Genomic DNA, 20,521 nt, shown 5'->3' on the forward strand with positions numbered 1-20,521 from the left:
AACAATAATAATAAAGTAAGATAGGGTCCACTGGGCTCTGTGTGGTTGTACTGCCTTAAACCTCTGGAGTATGGGGGTTTTCAGCATGGACCTCTTGCCACTTGCAGGTAAGGGAGAGCTGCTCAGCGATAACTTTCAGTAGCTTGTAAAGCTGGCAGATGCCCACTGCCCACGATGCAACTAGCATTCCCCACCCTGTGCCCTGCGGGGAAGAGGTGGGTCAAAGAGGGCAGGTTGGGGGGTGAGGAGGGGTACCGAGCCCAGCACAGCTGCTCTCCAGAGGCAAAGTGTGGGTCTTAGCAGCACACTTTCATCCAGGTGTCTTCTGGTGCACGTCCTTGTAGGACAACTGCAGTGGGCTCTGTTTGAGTTACCATCAAAGGGCACTGGCTGTAAAGGTGTTTCACTTTCCATCCTTACAGCTAGAATTAAGCACAGAAGAAAACAGGAATGGGTGAGGTAAGCTTGGGGTGTAAGAATTAGGCTATAGGTTAGATATAATCTATCTTGAGCAACAGTGATTAGCTACCTCACTTAGTATATTTGTAATGACATCTTTTTCTGTGTGTGTGGTGGGTTGACCCTGGCTGGACACCAGGTGCCCACCAAAGCCGTTTTATCACTCCCCTTCCTCAGCTGGACAGGGGAGAGAAAATATAACAAAGGGCTCATAGGTTGAGATAAGGACAGGGAGAGATCACTCACCAATTACCGTCACGGGCAAACCAGAGTCAACTTGGGGAAAATTAACTCAATTTATTACAAATCAACCAGAGCAGGGTAATGAGAAATAAAACCAAATCTCAAAGCACCTTCCCTCCACCCCTCCCTTCTTCCCGGGCACAACTTCGCTCCCAGATTCTCTACCAACCCCCCCCAGTGGTGCAGGGGGACGGGGAATGGGGTTTACGGTCAGTTCATCACACGTTATTTTCTGCCGCTTCATCCTCCTCAGGGGCAGGACTCCTCACACTCTTCCCCTGCTCCAGCGTGGGGTCCCTCCCACGGGCTGCAGTTCTTCACGAACTGCTCCAGCATGGGTCCTTTCCACGGTGTGCAGTCCTTCAGGAGCACACTGCTCCAGCGTGGGTCCCCTGCAGGGTCACAAGTCCTGCCAGAAAACCTGCTCCGTGGGCTCCTCTCTCCACAGATCCGCAGGTCCTGCCAGGAGCCTGCTCCAGCACGGGCTTCCCACGGGGTCACAGCCTCCTCCGGGCATCTCCCTGCTCCGGCGTGGGGTCCTCCGCGGGCTGCAGGTGGAGATCTGCTCCACCGTGGACCTCCCTGGGCCACAGGGGGACAGCCTGCCTCACCGTGATCTTCCCCACGGGCTGCAGGGGAATCTCTGCTCCGGCACCCGGAGCATCTCCTCCCCCTCCTTCTGCACTGACCTGGGGGTCTGCAGGGTTGTTGCTCTTACATGTTCTCACTCCTCTCTCTGGCTGCCATTTCTGTGTGCCCCGCAGCTTTCTTCCTTCTTAAATATGTTATCATAAAGGCGCTACCACTATCGCTGGTTGGTTCGGCCTTGGCTAGCAGCGGGTCCATCTTGGAGCCGGCTGATATTGGCTCTGTCGGACATAGGGGAAGATTCCAGCAGCTTCTCACAGAAGCCACCCCTGTAGCTCCCCCCGCTACCAAACCCTTGCCACACAAACCCAATACATTTAGTTATTTACTGCAGGGCTCTGCCCTGAAGCAGCATTCTCACAGACTGCACTGTGTTCATGCCATAGATATCAATGCAGGAGGACTTATCTGTCTTTGCAAATAAACACCCAAAGGTTGGCAAGACGTTTCCCCAACAGACTTCTGAAAAGCTTGCAAGAACTTTTTTATGTTTACTTAAAAAGTATTAATTTTTTACATCTGAAAATTTATAAGAATTGCAGGGTTTAGTCTCTTCTCTTTCTGTTCAGGTTATAACATCTCTGGCATTTCTGCAATGCTTGTATTGCATTATCTTCATTCACTGGCAGTCTCCCAAGATGGAGTGTTTTGGTGAAGTTCTCTCTAAATCAGGTTCTGGAAGTGCTCTGCTACCTGTGGCACTGGTATTTGCTTCCCATCCTGTTAAAGGACCAACAATGGTTCAAGCAGTGCATTTTGGAAGCAAACAGAATGGTAAATAATCAAGGTGCTTGTAGCATAAATATTTTGATGTTCTGTCATCTGGGATTGCCTTGATCAATAAACAGTTTCAGTTACATGTCAAACTGTGTCAATCTTGCCAGGACTGGAGTACTTGCATGTTTCAACTCTGCCAGGCAAGTAAAAAGTCATCAGGCAGGTCCACGTGGTGGCACAGGTCCAAGGTCAGGCTGCGACGTCAGCCCATGATGTCAGGGTCCAGATCAACTCAATCTCTCGCCCTTAGGCTTCACAACACCTCACGAGGCCTTCACCACCCCAGTGAATGTATTCATGGCACAGAAGTGCTCCCTTTTTGTTCTCCATGCATGAGCAAACCAACCTCAGTCATACGCCTACATGTGTGGAGGATGTTGGTCATTCAGCCACCTACTTCATTTTCTTCTAGATACGCTTATGCAAAGCCATTCTTGACCCGCTTGCATATGGCACAGGCGGCCAGAAGGGCTTAAAACTGTGTCACATCCTGTTCAAAATACAGTAGTTGCACCATGTTTGCTGACCTATAATTTTCTATCATCATCGGGATCAATGCAAAAAAAGGCAGCACACGCACGAACACTGGATCGGATGGTCAGCTCCGGACTGTGTCCACACTGGAGAGGTGGTGAGCACATCTTCTACAGTGTCCTTCCCCCTTGAGGATTATGCACAGGCACATGCTTAAAGTGAAGTTGCGCTTTTGTACGTAATCCTAGGATTGCTTTGGTGTCTCCTTTAAGCAACGTACTGGCCTATGCTGTTACTTAGAAACTGATTTGTACCAGGGTTAATCTAGGATAAGGTTTCATCAAGTTATGTCAGATGGTATACTGCCTTTTCATGTTTTTTTGATCCTTAACAGCAAGCCTGACAACAGTTTCCAGCAGTCACTGGCATTGCTGAGTAGATCCAGAGTTTTATTCAGCTGAGGACATGTGGCTTTCTTGTTTCGGGAACTATGAGCAATTTCTGTGTTATTTCCAAATTTCCTTTTGCAATTCCAGATGAATGCTTGGAAGAGAGACCCAGTAACTGGTCTTTGAGACTTATATTTTCATATATTGGTACTTTAGGCTGATGGGAATGCTATAAGGCCATGGAAAGTTACTGTTAGCCAAAATCATGATCAGATAAAACTACCTCCAGCACTCCTCACAAGCCTGTGTTGGCCTCCATTCCTGGACTATGTCACGTGGGACATGTTACTGCTCCCTGAAGGTCTCTGATAGACCTGACCAGGGCATCGGCTAAGCTGAGCCCAATCAGCTTTTCTCTAATACATTGGAAAAAAACCCAAGAGCACTATGATACCAAATTTGAAAATAGTTAGTATTTCTTTATTGAGAAAGTTTGCTGAAGTTGGCCCAGGTCTGCTCATGAACAAACCAAACTCTTCTAGCTTTAAAATACTCTTTAAAGTCTATTTTACAATGAAGAGAGATCAGAGACATACAAGAAGATCAGGGTTGCTCTGGGGTCTTCTAAACAAAGAAACGGGAAGAATTAGCTGAGACAAACCACTGGTGACCACATCTTAGTTATTTCACAGTCAACATTTAGGAACATTTACGCTTTTGTTAATTCAGTTTCACCACTGTGAATAAAATGGTTGCATGAACAATTCTAGCAAGGTGTTGTGAAAAGAATTTGTTGTTTCATCAAGCTTTACTATGCAATTCTAGCATGAGTAAAATCCCTACTAAATGTGTAATCAGAGATGCTGGACATATCCCAGCCTAGCTGAGGGGCTTTAAACTAGCAGAGGTACAACCAGATAAGCACTGCTTTCCTTATCAGGTTCTTTACTTAAGCAAGGTTCTCCAAGGTTACTGCAAGAGAATCATGCTTATTTGGCAGGAATTACACAAGACTTGATGTTCTCTTATTGCTAAAATCAGAATGATACTCTCTTCCCCAGTTCAGGATGCCAAGACCAGATGACAGCTAGTTAAGCATCTCCCAGCTTGTGACTGGCTTACCCTTGTGCTTGTCAAGAGGCAGCAGATAGAAGGTAAAAACCAGCATCCTGGGCATACAGTCTGGCAGATTGTACATGCATGAAAGCACCAGGAGAAATGCTAGAGCAGGAGTTAGAGCAATGGTATGCATTGATAGCCAAGAACATAATTAACACCAATCAAACTGGTGAGCGCTGAGGAATGTGTTGCTTGCACTGTGATGTGCCACAGAGAAGGTGACTCATCAGCAGAAGACCTGCACCTGTTAACAGAAGGACAGCAGTGGGATGCAGCATGTTTCATGGGCTGTTTCTCTTCCTGTTACCCCAACAGCAGGATGGGTTAGAGTCTTATAATACCTCAAACAAGAACATCAAAGACACCCAGCAGCAATGTTGCCCAATATTTGTGAAGCGTGAAGTTAACAAGATGCCAAAGCAAAACATCACGCCATAGTAACTTTTGACTCCTAAAGAACGTTAGAGGCCAAAAAAGAGTTGGCCTTTGTGCCTCAGGCACAACCCAGAAGGCATATGGAGGACTCAGGAGCTGGAAAATCTTGCCTTCCATTTCACACTTAGGTGACCTTGGCCAGACCTCTTAGATACACACATTTTGGCCCCTCTGAGAATGTGCGTATGAGAGTGATGATTGGTACAGTCTACTTGGTTAGAAAGTTAAATAAAATACCTTTCTGTTTCTAAATGGTCTTGAGTTTTCTTACATTAGTTCCCACAACAATACTGTAAAAACATCCCGTGAGTGTGGTTATACAGCTTCATTTTAAGATGCCCATGATAGTCTAATATTTGGTTGTGCACCCTACCATGTATTATGGCGTCCTGATACCATAGGTTAATACTAGTGACTATTTACAATTCTGTTAAGGGTACAATCACAGCAGTATCGTGATGGTATTGCTCTTTCCACCTACACTTGCACCTATGTTTCAAAATGCCCAATTCTGGTCTCCTAACTTCAAATAACTCAAAGGTCTTCATTTCTTCCTTTGACTAAGCTACACAAGAGTTTCTAGGTAAAAAGCTAGCTGCTCTTTGTTGGCAACCTCTCTCCTTCCTACCACAGTTATGATAGGTACTGGTCCTAAATCGCACACTAGCCTCAGCACTGATAAGCTGCTCTGATAGCCTTGTCCCATGGTCTGAGAATGCTGGAGGACTCTGCTGCCTTTCCAACCTCTGTTAGTATCTAGTACTAGTACTTAGTACCTCCGCTAGATAACTAGTACTCAGTGGAGGTAGAAGGCAGCAGACTTGACAGTGGGTGAAGTAGCCAACCATATAAGTAAAAGGTGAGGTCTGTCTTGATGCTGTTGAAGGAAACCTGATGGTAGAGTAGAAAAACACAAGCTGGGGGGGTTTTCTCCATCCAAAGGGTGTTTTTTAACTCCTTTTGGGACACACACTGGAACTGCCCTCTACACGACCGGTAAAGTCCATCTTATGTGGTGGGATTTGTGTGCTCACAGGAGTGGGAAGACATTTTCAAAAGCCCAAAACAGACACAGGGACAGAAGTAAGGTAATGAAACAGTGAAGGCTCTGTCCACACCCACTGTCAGGAAGATAGCGCCCACACAGATGGTCCCTTTGTGTCAGTGGTTGCGACACCGATAGAAAATTACAGTCTAGTGGATGGAATAACACATGCATGTTTTGGGCCGTGTTTCACAACTCGCCTACCAGTCGTAGACTATGGCTGGTATGAACATGAAAAGTCAACCTAATCCATGACCAGGAAATTTATACTCAAGCAGAGCACCTGGTAGCCAAATGAAGGCTTGGTCTTTTAGGTGGCCACCAAACAGCTACAGAAAGGCATAGTTTGTAAGGTTAAGGGCTGGAGGTGGAGAACGAACACCTTTACTCTGTGCAATACCTGTTCTTTAGCCAAACGGAGGCATTGCACAAGCTCTCCTCTGCTCTGCTGTCCATTGGCAAGACGCTAAGCTTGGTGCTTTTACAGAAAACGTTGCAGAGGTTTTGCAAATTGCCTGTTGTAAATACAATACTGCTTGGGCATAAGGGCTGTGTGGAGGTTGCCTGGGCCACTGTCACCCTTGAAGAGTGGTGTAATCACTGAATGTCTCCCACCCAGGCAGCCGGTGAAGCCTGACCTGTCCTTGTTGTGTCTATGGAGAGGTCAGCATGCTCCTGAGGCCTCGTGAAGCTGGTGGAGCCCAAGTCCTTTCATTGCCCAGGAGCTCTTCTAAGAGGCATTCCTGAAGATCCCTGGGAGTTAGGAAATGACCCTTTACAAAGAAAACCTTTTGACACTTTTTTACCGTGGCTATCATAAGCTTAAGGTGCAACTCCATAGCTGAAATTCCTTGCTGCACCACTCCGGCTGCTTTTGGAAATGTAATCCTTTGCAAGCATGAAAGTCATGACCACATGGCCAAGCAGAGGAAGTTATCAAAGATATGACCGGCGTGCACATCGCTTAATTGGAGGACATGTGATGTGGTCCATCATGGTGCCAACGTAACAAGGCTCTGACACAACACGGTCTTTTTAACACTGGTGGTAATAGAGCCACGACTATTCACACCACCAGCCTGATCAGATATGACAGTGGGCTCTGCCTGGTAATGTATTTTCCTCTGTGTAATTCAGATTTGCATTGGAGCTATCCTGAGGGTGAAAAAGCATTGACTGGTTTGGGGTTTTTTTGTGGTAACTTGCCTCTTTGTAATACCATAGAGAGGGTTACTGGGAATATTTCAGATGGCAGATATGTCTCACGGTGAGGGAAACCCACTGGGAAGAGGAAGAAGGGAGGTAGAGAGTAACCAGGTGGCTGGTGAAAATATTTGCAACTCATGCTACTGGGTTGAAGTTAAGCTTTAACTTTTAAGAGCCTGGCAAAGCATTAGAAATCATATACAATATTAACTGTATATATTAAAAATAGGTCTCTGCTTGGGACAGAAGTCTCTAAGGTGATCAAAAAGGTTTCTGTTTTAATAAATTTAAATAAATTCATTTATTTAATAAATAGTCTTCCTATGAGGCTCTACCAGTTTCTGTTCATAGGATCCTTCTGTTAGTAGCAGCTTCTGGGTGTTAAAGCTAAGCAAAAGTATAGACATAGTCATAGCCCAGCCAACCTAAATGTGTTCCTTCTGTAGCATAAACTCTTACTTCAAATTAATTCCCTTTATGTGACAATTGGCCCGACGGTATTTTCTATCACTGTAGTTCTTGCATTATAAAGCTGTTTTTCTTCTTTTTACCATTAAAAATATAAAAATGGGTCTTGCCCAGTACCAGATCCAGTCTGTACAGAGGATTATGAAGAGCCTTGTGTGGACAGTAATAGAAGCTGGAATTGGGAATCCCCTCCACTTCCCCAGCCCAGACTGTGATATATGGTCTTCAGACATATAAGAAACTTAACCCATTATAACCAAGTAGAAACAGACATTCATAACAATGTTTAATAATAATAATAATAAAATAATCGTTTACACAGACACAAGATGTGGCTGTTTATTGCAATCCTGTTTTTGATACAAGCACCTGCAAACTCAGAAGATGCCATCAAACAGGAAAAGGCTGTAAATCCCGAGGCTTTCATGAATGTTGTAAGTCAGGAGAACTTTGAATTTCCACTCTGAAAGTTTGTGGACGTTTAGCTGGGGGAGAGAGGGATGGAGGGTATGTATGTGGACAGGGCACGGGTCACCACGTGTGCTGGTTTTGTCGAGCGGTGCGATATGACATTGCCTCCATACCATCACTAACAAGCCCTGCTTCCTGAAGGAGTCCTCTTCCTCCCAGCAGTATTCAGTGCAGTTATCAGCAGGTCAGTTAGAGAGGAGGGTAGTCCCAGCCTGGATTTGATCAGACATCTTCCTGGAGGGTAGAAAGTTGTGCATGGCCCCTCTCTTTCAGCTGCAGCAAGTTGCTCAGGGCCGTGCCCAGGTGAGTCCTGAAAGTCTCTGAAGATAGGTTTAGATGGACGCAAGATGTGGGCAATAAAATTCCTGAAATTAATCTCTTCTGCCAACCGTGTGACAAAGCAAGCATACAGCGATGTGTAGGCAGGATCCCAGCTAGATTTCACCAGCCTGAAACTTCCCAATCTGTGGAGTTTTCAGCATAAATAAAGCGCAGGCAGAGCTTCAGGAGCCCTGTGACAAATCCTGCAGGGCTTATGCTATTTGCCTTCCAGTCATCTCCTCTCGGCACGTTCAATATGCCCTGCCATCTTATCTGCCCTGCACATCAGCTCAGGGCGTGACGTGATATGTCCTGCCACCGGTGTCAGCTGTCAGTAAATCCTTATGGATTCAATCTTCATTTCTGGAAACATTTCAAATGCATGTGCTGCTGCATGCTGCAAGGGGGCCCTGCTGCCACTGGCTCCCCTCCTGTTCACAGGCACGAGCCCACGGCTGAGCCTCTTCCCTTGGGCATCTCACTGGGGCGAGCATGGGATGCAGACAGAGCATCCTGTCTCAAGAAAGTCCTCAGCTGATTCAGAGACACCCCGGGCAAAGCAATGTCCCAGCTGCCACAGTGTTTTGGTTTTGCAAAGGCATCCCAGTGGATGAGGGATGCAGTCTCAAGTCAAATGAGCACCTCAGCTATGGAAAGTTTTCCACCTGGGTTTTTCTTTCCCCAGAGCCGAATGATCCGCTACAGTGGGTACCCCAGCGAGGCGTATGAAGTCCTGACTCATGATGGCTACTATGTCAGCCTGAACAGAATTCCTCACGGGAGAGAAAATCCTAGGAACAGAGGTACGGCTCTATTTCACAAGGATGCCAGCAAAAAAAACCCAAACCCTTAACATAACAAGCAGGTGAAGGGATGAAGCTTACCAGGCCAGGGGAGTATTTATTGTCAAAGCAAAAATACCAAATCCACGGTACTTCTCTAATTCACAGTCAAGGCTTTAGCAGCCACCATAGGAAAGTGTGTGTGCAGCACAGCAATCACCATTCGTATCAAGCAGAGACTTGGTTTTATGGCTCAGAGGATGAAGGTGTATCTTAAGAGAGCTCCTCATTTAATTTTTTCCCCATAAATTTGTGACTTTGGGGTTTGAACGATCTCAGGGGTGAGCCTGTACATCTGAGCTTTCACATGGTTGTTGTCAGTGGCCACAGTACTGAGCTTGTGGGGATGAGCACCTGGGGTCTGAAAGGCTTAGGAGGGACGTCCACTGCTCTCCAGTGATGACCATGAGACAACTATGGCAAGGATTTCTTCACCAGGAGACATCATTACAATGCACATTGTTTATCCTCTGGCAGTGCAAGAATGAGGCTTTATTGGACTAAATTTGGGGTAAGTAGAGAAATTCCAGTTCAATGAAATGCGCTGTTTCTTTCACATCCAGGGGCCAAGCCGGTCGTGTTTCTCCAGCACGGGTTACTTGGAGAAGGCAGCCACTGGGTGGAAAATCTGGCTAACAACAGCCTTGGCTTCATACTAGCAGACTCCGGCTATGATGTCTGGCTGGGAAACAGCCGAGGGACAAGCTGGTCCCGGAGACACCAGCACCTTTCAGCTGACCAGGTTGAATTCTGGGATTTCAGGTGGGCTGGAGTAGATTACAAAAGCATGGCAAACTTCTCTGCCTGTCACTAACCTCTAGGCAGAGGTGGGTGCCTCCAAGCAGGCAAGTCAGAGCACCTTATCCCCAGGTACGTCCTCCCACAGGCCTCCTGGTGACATGCCTGGGAAGGATGGAGGTACCTGTGCAGACCTGCCTGCTGACATGGTGCTGACACCTCCCGCCAGCTGCCCGGCCCTGCCGAGAGCGCAGGGCACTGCTGCCTGCCTAGGGACACCCATCCTGCGGAGACATCAGCCCTGTCTTGGGGCCTCTGCGAGGACCTCCCCGGCCAAGCCCGCCAGCAAGGTGTCCACAAGCCTCATTGCCACCTCCCCTTCTGCTAGACATTGTCCACAGAAACCTCGTCCCCAGGAATGGCTCCTTAAGCTGCTACTGCCTCTCCAGAGCTGATCTTCAGAGCAGTCCCGGATTTCCCAAGGTCATAAACATGCTTCCAGTAAAAAAACTCTAATAAAGTAGGTCTGTCTTTCACCATATCATGCTAAAAGGCACATGGGCTGGAACTGGTCCTCCATTCCCTTCTGGGAAAGAGCAGCTCTAGGAACAGAGCTGGTGCTGTAATCCCAACGAGAGCCAGCTCTGGGTCTGCAGAGCTGCTGTGTATGGCACCCAAATGCACAGCTGGCCAGGCTCTGCACAGTTTCTTTACCACTAACCATGGTTATGGGAGGACTAAGCCCTGCAGGAAAGGATGAGGTCATGGCAGGAGAGATGCCTTTGGACCCTGTGCAGTTTCACCCAGCACAGGGCTCTCTCCTAGCTCATAGGAATTTTTCCCTGGAAAATCAGCCACAGGTGTTAAGTCCTTCAGTATAGAAGCAAAGCAAGGCAGCCAGAATTCACAGGTAAGTTTGGTCTCCTGATAACCTATGCGCTACTCCTGTGTTGCAGCTTTCATGAAATGGCAATGTACGATCTCCCAGCCATGATCGACTTTGTTCTGCAGAAGACTGGGCAGAAGCAGATATATTACGTTGGCTACTCCCAGGGCTGCACGATTGGTGCGTTAGAAGGGGTTGCACACCACGTTGCCCAGACCACCTTGAAAATGCTCATTTTGGTGTTTGTAAGCAGAAAGTGGAGAGGTCCCATCTTTGTGGCACCAGGCACATCTTTGGGGTCTAGCAGGCAAGCTAGGTAGGAGGTCTCTTGCAGTGAGAAGTCCCACAGCAGCCATGCTTTTCATACAAGACATCTGGGAGGACCAGCATGCTCCTAGGGTGGTACAAAAGCTCCTGGTGACCTCAGTAAGCTCCTTGCTGCAACTATAATTCAACCTAGAAAACCAACTGTTCCACATCAAAACTAAAGGTGTTTTGCATGGAGGTCACACCTGCTCTCCAATGAAATGCATAGTGCTTCTTTTCACCAGCTGGGCCATCAGGGGTTTGAGATAACCTCTGTGATGTTGATACCCTTCAGCAGTGGTTGAAGGAAGATGACAGTACTATTCCCTTCACCTGGTGAATGGGGCAGGACTTCCCATCAATGGTAGTCACTGAAGTGCTTCATCAGCCACTTCTAATCATGGGAATAAGGGCATTGTCTTCTTTCGGACATTTCTAGCACTAACGTTAAGCAGAAAGGTGGCAAGAGATCCCAGATTTCTAATTAGAGATATAATGCCAGCTAAATGGATCTGGACAGCAGGTCCAAGTGAACCCTCAGATTAAGCACCTAAAGAAAGATTGACCAAGTCTCAGGTTGTTTTTCTGTTTTCTCAGCGTTCATTGCGTTTTCATCCATGCCAGAACTGGCCCAGAAAATCCAAATGTTTTTTGCCCTGGCTCCAGTAGTGATAATTAAGCACGCCAGAAGTCCTGTCATGAAAATGACCTTCCTTCTGGACAGGCAATTCAAGATGTTTCAGGTAGGGGATTACTCCATGCTCTCCTCCCCTGAACATGCTGGTGCTAGAAAAGGGATTGTGCCCAGACGCAGTCCCCAGGGCTATCTGATGCAGCAGAAAACAATTCCCACTGATTTAAAAGCACAGACATGATTCAGGTGCCGGTGCACTCCTGCACGGTCACTTTGTTGAGTGCATGCCTGCCTTCCATCTGTAGGATCTTCAGCTGTTGAAACTGGTCTTTCTATGGGGGCACTTGTTGGATTCCTGGACAGACTGCCTGGAAAAAAGCAGCTTTACTGTGTTGATTTTAACGACAGTGAAAAACGAATCCAACACTTGGGGGAGGTGGGGGCAAAGAGGAGAGTCCCGAATATTGATTTCCCTGGTGTGCATTCAATCAGCATCACCTCCTGCAATGAGCTGTGTACATCTCAGCGAGGCAGGAGGGCAAAGAAGAAGCGGGTTTGACTCCTGTGGGCACCCTGTGCCGCACATCCCCTCGTTGACCAGCTGGTGGGAGAGGTCACGGGGACACCAGTTCGTGGTGGGTCAGGGGAGGCAGTCCAAGAGCTAGGCTGCAGGAACAGAAACCAGCAAGAAATCAACCTTGCCCTTTGCTTCTGCAGCTTCTGCTCGGCACAACAGATGCCTCACTGCGGATGAGGAAGCTGTGGAGGTTTCTCCCCCAGCTGTGCAAGCACCCGCTGCTGCACAAGCCCTGTGCCAACCTCCTCTTTCTGCTGGGCGGCTACAATGAGAAGAACCTCAACATGGTGGGTGCACTGTCCCATGTGGGGGTGAGGAAGCCAGAGCCCCGGGGTGCACCACTTGGGAGCACCCAGCAGCACCCACTGGCTCTGCCAAACCCCCTGCCTGCTGCCTGCCCCTTCCCTGCCAAATGCCCTGTACATCTGGGTGACCACAGGAGGTCACTAAGGTCTTGAGCACAGTCCCTCAGCCCAGATGAGGTATCTCCAGGAGCTAGGGGTGCCTCATCCTTCAGCACCATTCTCCTCCTGGAGTTGTCTCAGAGCAATTGTTTTTTAATGAATATTATATTCCTGAACCTGACCCAACTCTCTAGGCAGCGTGACTCAGCAGTGGCTGTTTTGGGAAATGCATCATCTGGCAACCGCTGTCCTTGCTCCTATCCATTGCAAAGCAGTGATAGCTTGAATATGCTTCCTTCCAGACGCAGCTGGATGTGTACACATCCTACTATCCGGATGGGACATCTGTCAAAAACATGATACACTGGACCCAGGTAGGTTCCCTGAAAAGCAAATGCTTCACCCCTGGGATGGTGCCTTCACTAAGAGTCTGGTGTGTCCAGGGCAGATGTAAGAGATTGGGAATCTTGGACATTAGCAACTCATGAGAAAGTAAAGGCAAGAAATTAGGCATACAGAAGAGGCGCTGGATGCAGGATGAGCTGCCCTGCTCCCTCTGGGGACCAGGGAACACTGGGGTGTGTGCCCTGGGCTGTGCCAGGCAGGACAAGGGAAGGGATGGGGTGGCCAGCCCTGGATGCTGGGACCAGTTTGGGGCCCCCAGTGATCCCCAAAGCAGAGTAAGCCTGAGGACACTGTGGTGATGGTGGGTGGAAGCCAGGGCGTACATGGCGAGGCTGCAGGAGCTGGGCTTGCTCAGCCAGAGACAAGGAGGCGAAGGGGGATCCAACAGCATCTCCCCCTGCCCAAAGGGGTCCCGGAGACACCGGGGCCAGAGTCTGCCAGTCTGAGAAACCTTCTGCAGCTGCGGCATTGGCCCTGCTAGGAATGGGGTCAGGCTGGAGATCCCCACCCTGGTGCCTCCTTGCAGAGCCAAATTATAGGTAACAGGGAAGGCAAAAAAGGTCTTTTTAATCAATGCAACTATTGTGCAGGTATCTGAGCTTTCACCCCTATCGTAGAAGCAACTCTTATGATAACTGGGCTCACTGATGTCTCTGTACTCTGAGCCCGAAGTGTTATGAGCAGGTAAGGATGATCAGATTGTGGAAGGAAAACTCGCCAACGTGAAGTCCTCCAGCAGCATCCTGCACACACAGCTCATCAGCCGGTTTTCAGAGGCATGAGCGTTGCACCAGGGCAGCCAAGGAGTCGCATGCAACACCTTGGTTTGTCGTCCCATAGCTATGGATAGGTGTGGACCCGGGGATCAAAGCATCACCCTGGTAAAAAAAGGTGGAAAGTCTGGCTGTGCAGGGATGCCACCTCCTCCCGCAATGTCCCGTGCGAGCCCCCTCTCGTGATGTGGTCCCTTGAGGAGGCTGGGAGATGCCAGACCCCTGCAGCGGTACTCACTGGCCTCCCGCTGCAGATCTCTCCTCTCCTCCCAGGTAATGAAATCAGGAGAATTCAAAGCCTTCGACTATGGCAGCGAAAACCCAGCTGTATACCACCAGGTAGGAGGCTGCAGCGGCAGTGCTGGCAGCTGGAGATGCCAGGGGACTGTCCTGGGTGGTGTGGGGACGGGCTGGCTTGCAGGGGTTGACCATGATGGCAGTTCCTCAGAGCCTCCTGTGTCCCTCCAGGAGACACCTCCCTCCTACCGGGTGGAGGAGATGCCCGTGCCTGCCGCAGTGTGGTCAGGGGGGAAGGACTGGGCAGCTGACTGGAGGGATGTCCGCCTGCTGCTGCCCCGCATCGCCCACCTCGTCACCTATGGCCATATCCCTGACTGGAATCACTGGGACTTCGTCTGGGGCTTGGATGCCCCTGGGCGCCTCTACAGCAGCATCCTGGAGCTGATGGAGGGGTCCCAGTAGAGCATTACCCCCAGGGTAATGCCGGTGGCCTGGTCCCTCTCCCTCAGCCAGGACAGACCGAGGAGGTGGTGGGACATCCCACACCGTCCCCTCCTTCCTGCTGGCCTGACAAACTTGTAGTGATGGTGCTTCCCACTCATCCCTTACTGGTTGGGGTCTGTCCTCCTCCTTGCTTGATAGCCCCTCAAGGACCAGTGGTGCCATGCAAGCAGGGCAGCACTGGGGACAACCGAGGGGTCAGGGCAGGCAGGACCCACTGGCCGGGCAGCCCTGCGGGAAGGTGTGGTGGGTTGACCCTGGGTGGACACCAGGTGCCCACCAAAGCCGTTTTATCACTCCCCCTCCTCAGCTGGACAGGGGAGAGAAAATATAACAAAGGGCTCGTGCGTCGAGATAAGGACAGGGAGAGATCACTCACCAATTACTGTCATGGGCAAAACAGACTCAGCTTGGGGAAAATTAACTCAATTTATTACCAATCAACGAGAGCAAGGTAATGAGAAATAAAACCAAATCTCAGAACATCTTCCCTTCACCCCTCCCTTCTTCCCAGGCACAACTTCACTCCCAGATTCTCTACCTACCCCCCCCGCCCCCAACAGAGCAAGGTGATGGGGAATGGGGTTTACGGTCAGTTCATCACATGTTATTTCTGCCGCTTCATCCTCCTCAGGGGCAGGACTCCTCACACTCTTCCCCTGCTCCAGCGTGGGGTCCCTCCCACGGGAGACAGTCCTCCACGAACTTCTCCAACGTGGGTCCTTCCCACGGGCTGCAGTTCTTCACAAACTGCTCCAGCATGGGTCCCTTCTATGGGGAGCAGTCCTTCAGGAGCACACTGCTCCAGCGTGGGTCCCCTGCAGGGTCACAAGTCCTGCCAGAAAACCTGCTCCGTGGGCTCCTCTCTCCACAGATCCGCAGGTCCTGCCAGGAGCCTGCTCCAGCGCGGGCTTCCCACGGGGTCACAGCCTCCTCCGGGCACCCACCTCCTCCAGCGTGGGGTCCTCCCCGGGCTGCAGGTGGAGATCTGCTCCACCGTGGACCTCCCTGGGCCACAGGGGGACAGCCTGCCTCCCCACAGTCTTCCCCACGGGCTGCAGGGGAATCTCTGCTCCGGCGCCTGGAGCATCTCCTCCCCCTCCTTCTTCACTGACCTGGGGGTCTGCAGGGTTGTTTCTCTTACATGTTCTCACTCCTCTCTCTGGCTGCTGTTTCCGTCTGTCCCAGCAACTTTTTTTTCCTTCTTAAATACATTATCACAGAGGCACTACCACTATTGCTTGGCCTTGGCTGGTGGTGGGTCCATCTTAGAGCCGGCTGGTATTGACTCTGTCGGACACAGGGGAAGTTTCCAGCAGCTTCTCACGGAAGCCACCCCCATAACACCTCCCCACCTGCCACCAAAAACCTTGCCACACAAAGCCAATGCAGAAGGGTCCCGGGGTGATGGTGGAGCTGCATCCTGGGCTGTGCGAGGGGGACGCTGCCATGACCCCATGGTGGCTGCCCAGTGGGTCAGGGATTAGAGCACCCACTCCACGAGGAGATGGGAGGGAGGTGGGCTTGTTGGGTCTGGCCGTGGGGAGGCAGGGGGCTCTGAGAGCAGCCCCCAGTTGCCACACAGGCAGGGATGGAGGGGCTGGATGAGGCTGAACCCTTCTCGGCGGTGACAGGCGATGCAATGAGGGGCCCCGGCCCCAGATTGCAGCCCAGCGGGATTTGGGTTGGATGTGGGGAACCCTTCTTTCCCCAGACAGCTCCCCAGGGAGGTAGAGGGTCTCCATCTGGGGGGGAGCGTTCAGGGCTCAGCTGGGCCAAGCCGGGCTCTTGCCCGCGTCATTCAGTCCCAGGGCTGAGTGGCCGGCGGTCCCCAGGGACGGCTGCGTGGCTCAGTGCCTACATGCTGGGAATGCCCATCCTCCACCCTTGGGAGCCAGCAGCCCCAAAAATGCCCTGGAGACCGGGTCGCAGGGCCACCGCCCCACGAGGCACCTGGGGTCCTGTGGCGGTGCACAGCCCTTACCCCGTGTGGTCCCACCCTGCTGCTTGCTGGAAACCAGAGGTGGGGAAAATCCCTCCAAAATAAATGCTCAAAGGGGATTTCAGGAGCCTGCGCTGCAGCTCTGACACCCTCTGCTCTTCCTTGCATGGAAAAAAATTTTCCGGGGCCCTGCCTGCGCCCAGGGCCAGCAGGGATAAACTGGCTGGGTGACCCCAGCCGCAGCTGGCCGGGCATGCTGCTCGGCAAGGCGAAGTGGCGGGTGCTCCCCCAGGGGTCCCGGCTGGGAGCACCCCCGTACCTGCACCCCAGCCCCGCCGGGGTGGGCAGGAGGCAGGGGCAGCAGCGGGGCAGAGACCACCGCCGGCAAAGAAAACCACCCGGCAGCCTCGGGGACGGAGAGCTTTATTCGTGCCCACAACGGCTCGGAAAGGACCGGCGAGCGGGAGCTCTGGGGCATATGCCCTGGAGGGCAACTGCTCGCCCGCGGGACCGCTGCCAGCGCCGGCGGCTCTCCCCCGGTGCCGCCGGGACGGACCGAACTCGGCACCCGGCGGGCTCCTCGACCTTTGCCGGGCTGGCCGGCCACGGCGCCGGGCGGGGGAGAGCAGGAGGTCGGTGAGGCGGTCCCGGGGTCCCGAACCAGCCTCCTCCCGCCCCTCCACCCGCAAAGCCCGCCGCTTTTCGGTCCCGCTCGCTGAAGCCACGGGACGCACCGGCAGCGAACGACAACCCCCTCCCGCCCTTCGCCCCGGGGCACGCGGGGGCGGGGCCTGTGGAGGCGGGGCCGGGAGGGGCGGGGCCGGGAGGGGCGGGGCGGCGGCGGGCGCCATGGAGGGTGGCGGCGGCGGCAGCGGGCGGCGGGTGGCGGTGGTGGGCGCGGGGCTGGCGGGGCTGGGGGCGGCGCAGAGGCTCCGCGGGCACGGCTCCCTCCGCCTGCTGGAGGCGGCGGCCCGCGCTGGGGGCCGCGTCTGCACCCGCCCCTTCGGTACGGGGCAGGCCCGGGCGGGGGGGGGGGGGTGTACCCGGGCAGGACCGGGGATGGGGTTGCTGCGCCTGAGCCCCCACCCCCCCCCGAGTGGGACGGACACGGGGCTGGGGGTATCCGGCCCCGTGGGTGCAGCAGGACCAAAGCGGAGCCGGCCACGGGGCGGGGGGGACGGGCGCCGGGGAGGGTCTGCTGGCTGCAGTTGTTTTGGGGGTCCTGCCACACGTACACCTTGGGGTGACCCCCTTTCCCGCCCTCCCTCCCCGCAGCATCGGGGCTGGTGGAGATGGGGGCACACTGGATCCACGGCCCCTCGCCGGGGAACCCCGTCTTCCGCCTGGCCACCCGCTACGGCCTGCTGGGCCCGGAGGCTGCCCGGGAGGAGAACCAGCAGGCGGAGGCGGGGGGCCACCCCCCGCTGCCCTCCGTCACCTACGGCAGCTCAGGGAGGGTGCTGAGCTCCCAGGTGGTAAGCGAAGCCCGTGACCTCTTCAACACCCTTCTGGCCTCCGCCCGCGCTTTTTGCGGGTCCGAGGAGCCGCCGGCACCCAGCGTGGGACAGTACCTGCGGACGGAGATCGCCCGGAGGGTCCCCGCTTTGGGAAGGGGCGAGGAGGACGCCCAGCGGCTCCAGCTGGCCGCCCTCGCCGCCTGCTTCAAGCTGGAGTGTTGCATCAGCGGAACCCACAGCATGGACCTGGTGGCCCTGGAGCCCTTCGGGGAGTACGTCTCCCTGCCTGGCCTGGACTGCACCTTCCCAGGGTAAGCGCGAGGCTCCAGCGGGGAAGGTGGAAGAGCATTTTGTGGGGGGCACCCCATCCCCAGCAGCACTTCCTCCCGCAGCGGCTACAGCGGCTTGCCCGATCACATGCTCTCGGCTCTGCCAGAGGGCACCGTCCTGCTCAGCAAGGCAGTGAGGACTATCTGGTGGCAAGGGTCCTTCCGCGAGGAAGGGGACGAGGCCAGGGACTTCCCCGTCCGAGTGGAGTGTGAGGACGGAGACACCTTCCTCGCCGACCACGTCATCATCACCGTCCCGCTGGGTGAGGACACCCAACACCTTTCCTTGCCCTGCTTGTCCCTTCCAACCAGTTGGCGTGGTTGGAGATGGGCGGATGGAGGGCAGGGACTTGCCCAAACACCTTCCCAGCTTCCCCTCTCCCAGTTTCCCCTGGTGGGAGAGGGGAGGCTGGGAAGGGGTTTGGGGAGGGGAAAAGTATCTCAGACCCCGTTTTAGGAACCTGGCAAACAGAACTGTCCAATCTTCTGCCTGCAGGTTTCCTCAAGGAACGCCACCAGGACTTCTTCCAGCCTCCCCTGCCCAAGCGGAAAGCAGAGGCCATTCGCCGCCTGGGTTTCGGCACCAACAACAAGATCTTCCTGGAGTTCGAGCAGCCTTTCTGGGAACCCGAGCAGCAGCTCCTTGAAGTGGTGTGGGAGGACGAGTCGCCCCTCGAGGAGCCCAGTGCCAACCTGGAGGCCACCTGGTTCAAAAAGCTCATTGGATTCGTGGTCCTCCAACCGCCGGAGCAGTACGTGACGGGAACGTCAGCAAAGGGGCATCACGACCAGGGGGGTTTGGGCATCTTCCAGGCAATATGAAGGAGCATCTCGGTCCTGTCTGGAGCTTCAAGACCTTCTCTGGGTCGCTGATGGCTCATAACGCAGCAGCGCTCCCAGGGCAGGGAGGGCACAGTGCCCGGTGAGCAGCAGGAGGGCAGCAGGCAGCTCTCGGCCCCATCTTTCCTCCCCAGGCACGGGCACGTCCTCTGTGGCTTCATCGCGGGGGAGGAGTCGGAGTACATGGAGACGCTGAGTGATGCGGAGGTTCTCAGCACCATGACTCATGTCCTCCGCACGCTGACAGGTACCGCTGCCTTCTCCAACCTCGTCACCCCAACCCCCTCCCCGGGAAACACACACCCGGATTTCTGGATGCCACCCAGAATCCGTGCCCGCAGGGAACCCGCACCTGCCCGCTCCCAGGAGCATGCTTAGGTCCCGGTGGCACAGTGCTTCCTACACCCGGGGCTCCTACAGCTACGTGGCCGTTGGCAGCTCAGGGGACGACATTGACGTGCTGGCTCAGCCCCTGCCTGAGGACCCCAAGGACCCCAGGGTAATTTCTTTAGGCCCAGGGGATGCAGCAGCCATGAGGGAAGCAGGACCCCCCCCGGGCGTGGGGACAGATGGACAGGGGTGGGGCCAGGGCACCTCAGGCCCTGAGGAGCACAGGGAGGTGGCATTCCCCATTCCCGTTCTATTCAGGGGTCACCAACCAACCACCCTTGGCTCTTCCCACTGAGCTCCATGCAGGGGGGGACCCCATTTCCATAAAATTTGGGGACACACAGCTCCTTCTGACCACTTTCCAGCATCCTCACAGCATGGGGTGGGTTTCTAAGGAAGGGAAGGTGCCCACTCCTTGGTCTCTACATGGCTGCAGAGCAAGTCATGCATCCGCGGGGTGCCAAAGGGCAGGGAGATGAGGCTGGTTTAGCAGGACCTGGTGTCCCTGCTGGGCTGGGGGAGGCAGCAGGCCCCCAGCGCTCACCTGCCACCTTGCCGCAGCCTCTGCAGCTCCTCTTCGCCGGCGAGGCCACCCACCGCACCTTCTACTCCACCACCCATGGAGCTCTGCTGTCGGGCTGGCGAGAGGCTGAGCGCCTCAACCAGCTCTTCAAGGCACTTGCCCCGCTCCTCAGCTCTGAGGTGGCAAAATAAAACCCGTGCTTCGTGGCTTGCAGCCGATCGGCCTCCTTTATTGAGGACCCTCCCCAGCGGAGGGACGGGGAAGGCTTCTCTCTCTCACTCTCACTCTCTGGGGTGATGGATGCGGCTCCTCGGCTCGGGTCCGGCGGGGAGAAGGAGCTACGGCGTTAGTACCAGTTGGTGCTGGAGATGAGGAAGCGGGTGTCGTCCAGCGGGGACTGTGTCGGGCCTGGCTCCGGGGTGGGCTGAGGGGCTGGGGGCGGCTGGGGAGCGGGTTGGGGACCAGGCCCCGCGGCACGGGTGGTACCAGGCCCCGCGCCACGGGGGGTGCCGGGCCCCGCGGGGCGCCCGGCACCCCCCGTGCCGCCAGGACCCACCGTCGGGCCCCCCGTAGGCCCCCCGGGCCCTGTAGGCCGCGGCTCCGCCATGGCGCCCAGGAAGAGACGGGAGCGACGCCTGCTAAGGGCAACGCCCCGCCCACTCGCCGTCGGCCCGCCCAC

The 20,521-nt window shown here is 53.9% G+C and overlaps 2 protein-coding genes and 1 long non-coding RNA gene across 4 annotated transcripts; 2 read left to right on the top strand and 1 right to left on the bottom strand.

Annotated features, from left to right (window-relative positions):
• Positions 1–7,536: 7,536 nt before the first annotated feature.
• LOC104316993 (lipase member M) lies at positions 7,537–14,800 on the top strand. The gene is made up of 9 exons (XM_069797640.1): positions 7,537–7,697; positions 8,741–8,858; positions 9,461–9,659; positions 10,592–10,701; positions 11,425–11,570; positions 12,179–12,325; positions 12,745–12,816; positions 13,894–13,959; positions 14,089–14,800. The coding sequence occupies exons 1-9, from the start codon at positions 7,593–7,595 to the stop codon at positions 14,320–14,322; spliced, it is 1,197 nt and encodes a 398-aa protein (XP_069653741.1). The 5' UTR covers positions 7,537–7,592; the 3' UTR covers positions 14,323–14,800.
• A 2,352-nt stretch (positions 14,801–17,152) lies between these two features.
• PAOX (polyamine oxidase) lies at positions 17,153–20,055 on the top strand. Of its 2 annotated transcripts, XM_069795940.1 has the most exons (7): positions 17,153–17,309; positions 17,579–18,071; positions 18,153–18,352; positions 18,586–18,841; positions 19,064–19,176; positions 19,271–19,428; positions 19,881–20,055. In XM_069795940.1, the coding sequence occupies exons 1-7, from the start codon at positions 17,153–17,155 to the stop codon at positions 20,031–20,033; spliced, it is 1,530 nt and encodes a 509-aa protein (XP_069652041.1). In that variant the 3' UTR covers positions 20,034–20,055. The 2 variants fall into 2 exon arrangements, with proteins under 2 accessions (XP_069652041.1, XP_069652040.1); XM_069795939.1 differs by lacking the exon at positions 19,881–20,055 and having other exon boundaries at positions 18,138–18,352; positions 19,271–19,873.
• Positions 17,670–19,933, bottom strand: LOC138687690 (uncharacterized). The gene is made up of 2 exons (XR_011326804.1): positions 19,864–19,933; positions 17,670–19,749 (listed from the first exon to the last, which is right to left on the bottom strand). It is a non-coding gene; the product is annotated as an uncharacterized lncRNA (long non-coding RNA).
• Positions 20,056–20,521: the final 466 nt, after the last annotated feature.

This window comes from Haliaeetus albicilla, chromosome 11 (assembly GCF_947461875.1).
Source record: "Haliaeetus albicilla chromosome 11, bHalAlb1.1, whole genome shotgun sequence".
Classification (NCBI taxonomy): Eukaryota; Metazoa; Chordata; class Aves; order Accipitriformes; family Accipitridae; genus Haliaeetus; species Haliaeetus albicilla.

Excerpts from the sequence above, each read along its gene's own strand:
- PAOX (XM_069795939.1), top strand. The coding sequence starts at position 17,153 with ATGGAGGGTGGCGGCGGCGGCAGCGGGCGGCGGGTGGCGGTGGTGGGC. Across the intron at positions 18,353-18,585 it reads CATCATCACCGTCCCGCTGG|GTTTCCTCAAGGAACGCCAC; the intron begins GTGAGGACACCC and ends TTCTGCCTGCAG. Across the intron at positions 19,177-19,270 it reads TGTCCTCCGCACGCTGACAG|GGAACCCGCACCTGCCCGCT; the intron begins GTACCGCTGCCT and ends CCGTGCCCGCAG.
- LOC104316993 (XM_069797640.1), top strand. The coding sequence starts at position 7,593 with ATGTGGCTGTTTATTGCAATCCTGTTTTTGATACAAGCACCTGCAAAC. Across the intron at positions 7,698-8,740 it reads CCGAGGCTTTCATGAATGTT|AGCCGAATGATCCGCTACAG; the intron begins GTAAGTCAGGAG and ends TTCTTTCCCCAG. Across the intron at positions 12,326-12,744 it reads ATGAGAAGAACCTCAACATG|ACGCAGCTGGATGTGTACAC; the intron begins GTGGGTGCACTG and ends GCTTCCTTCCAG.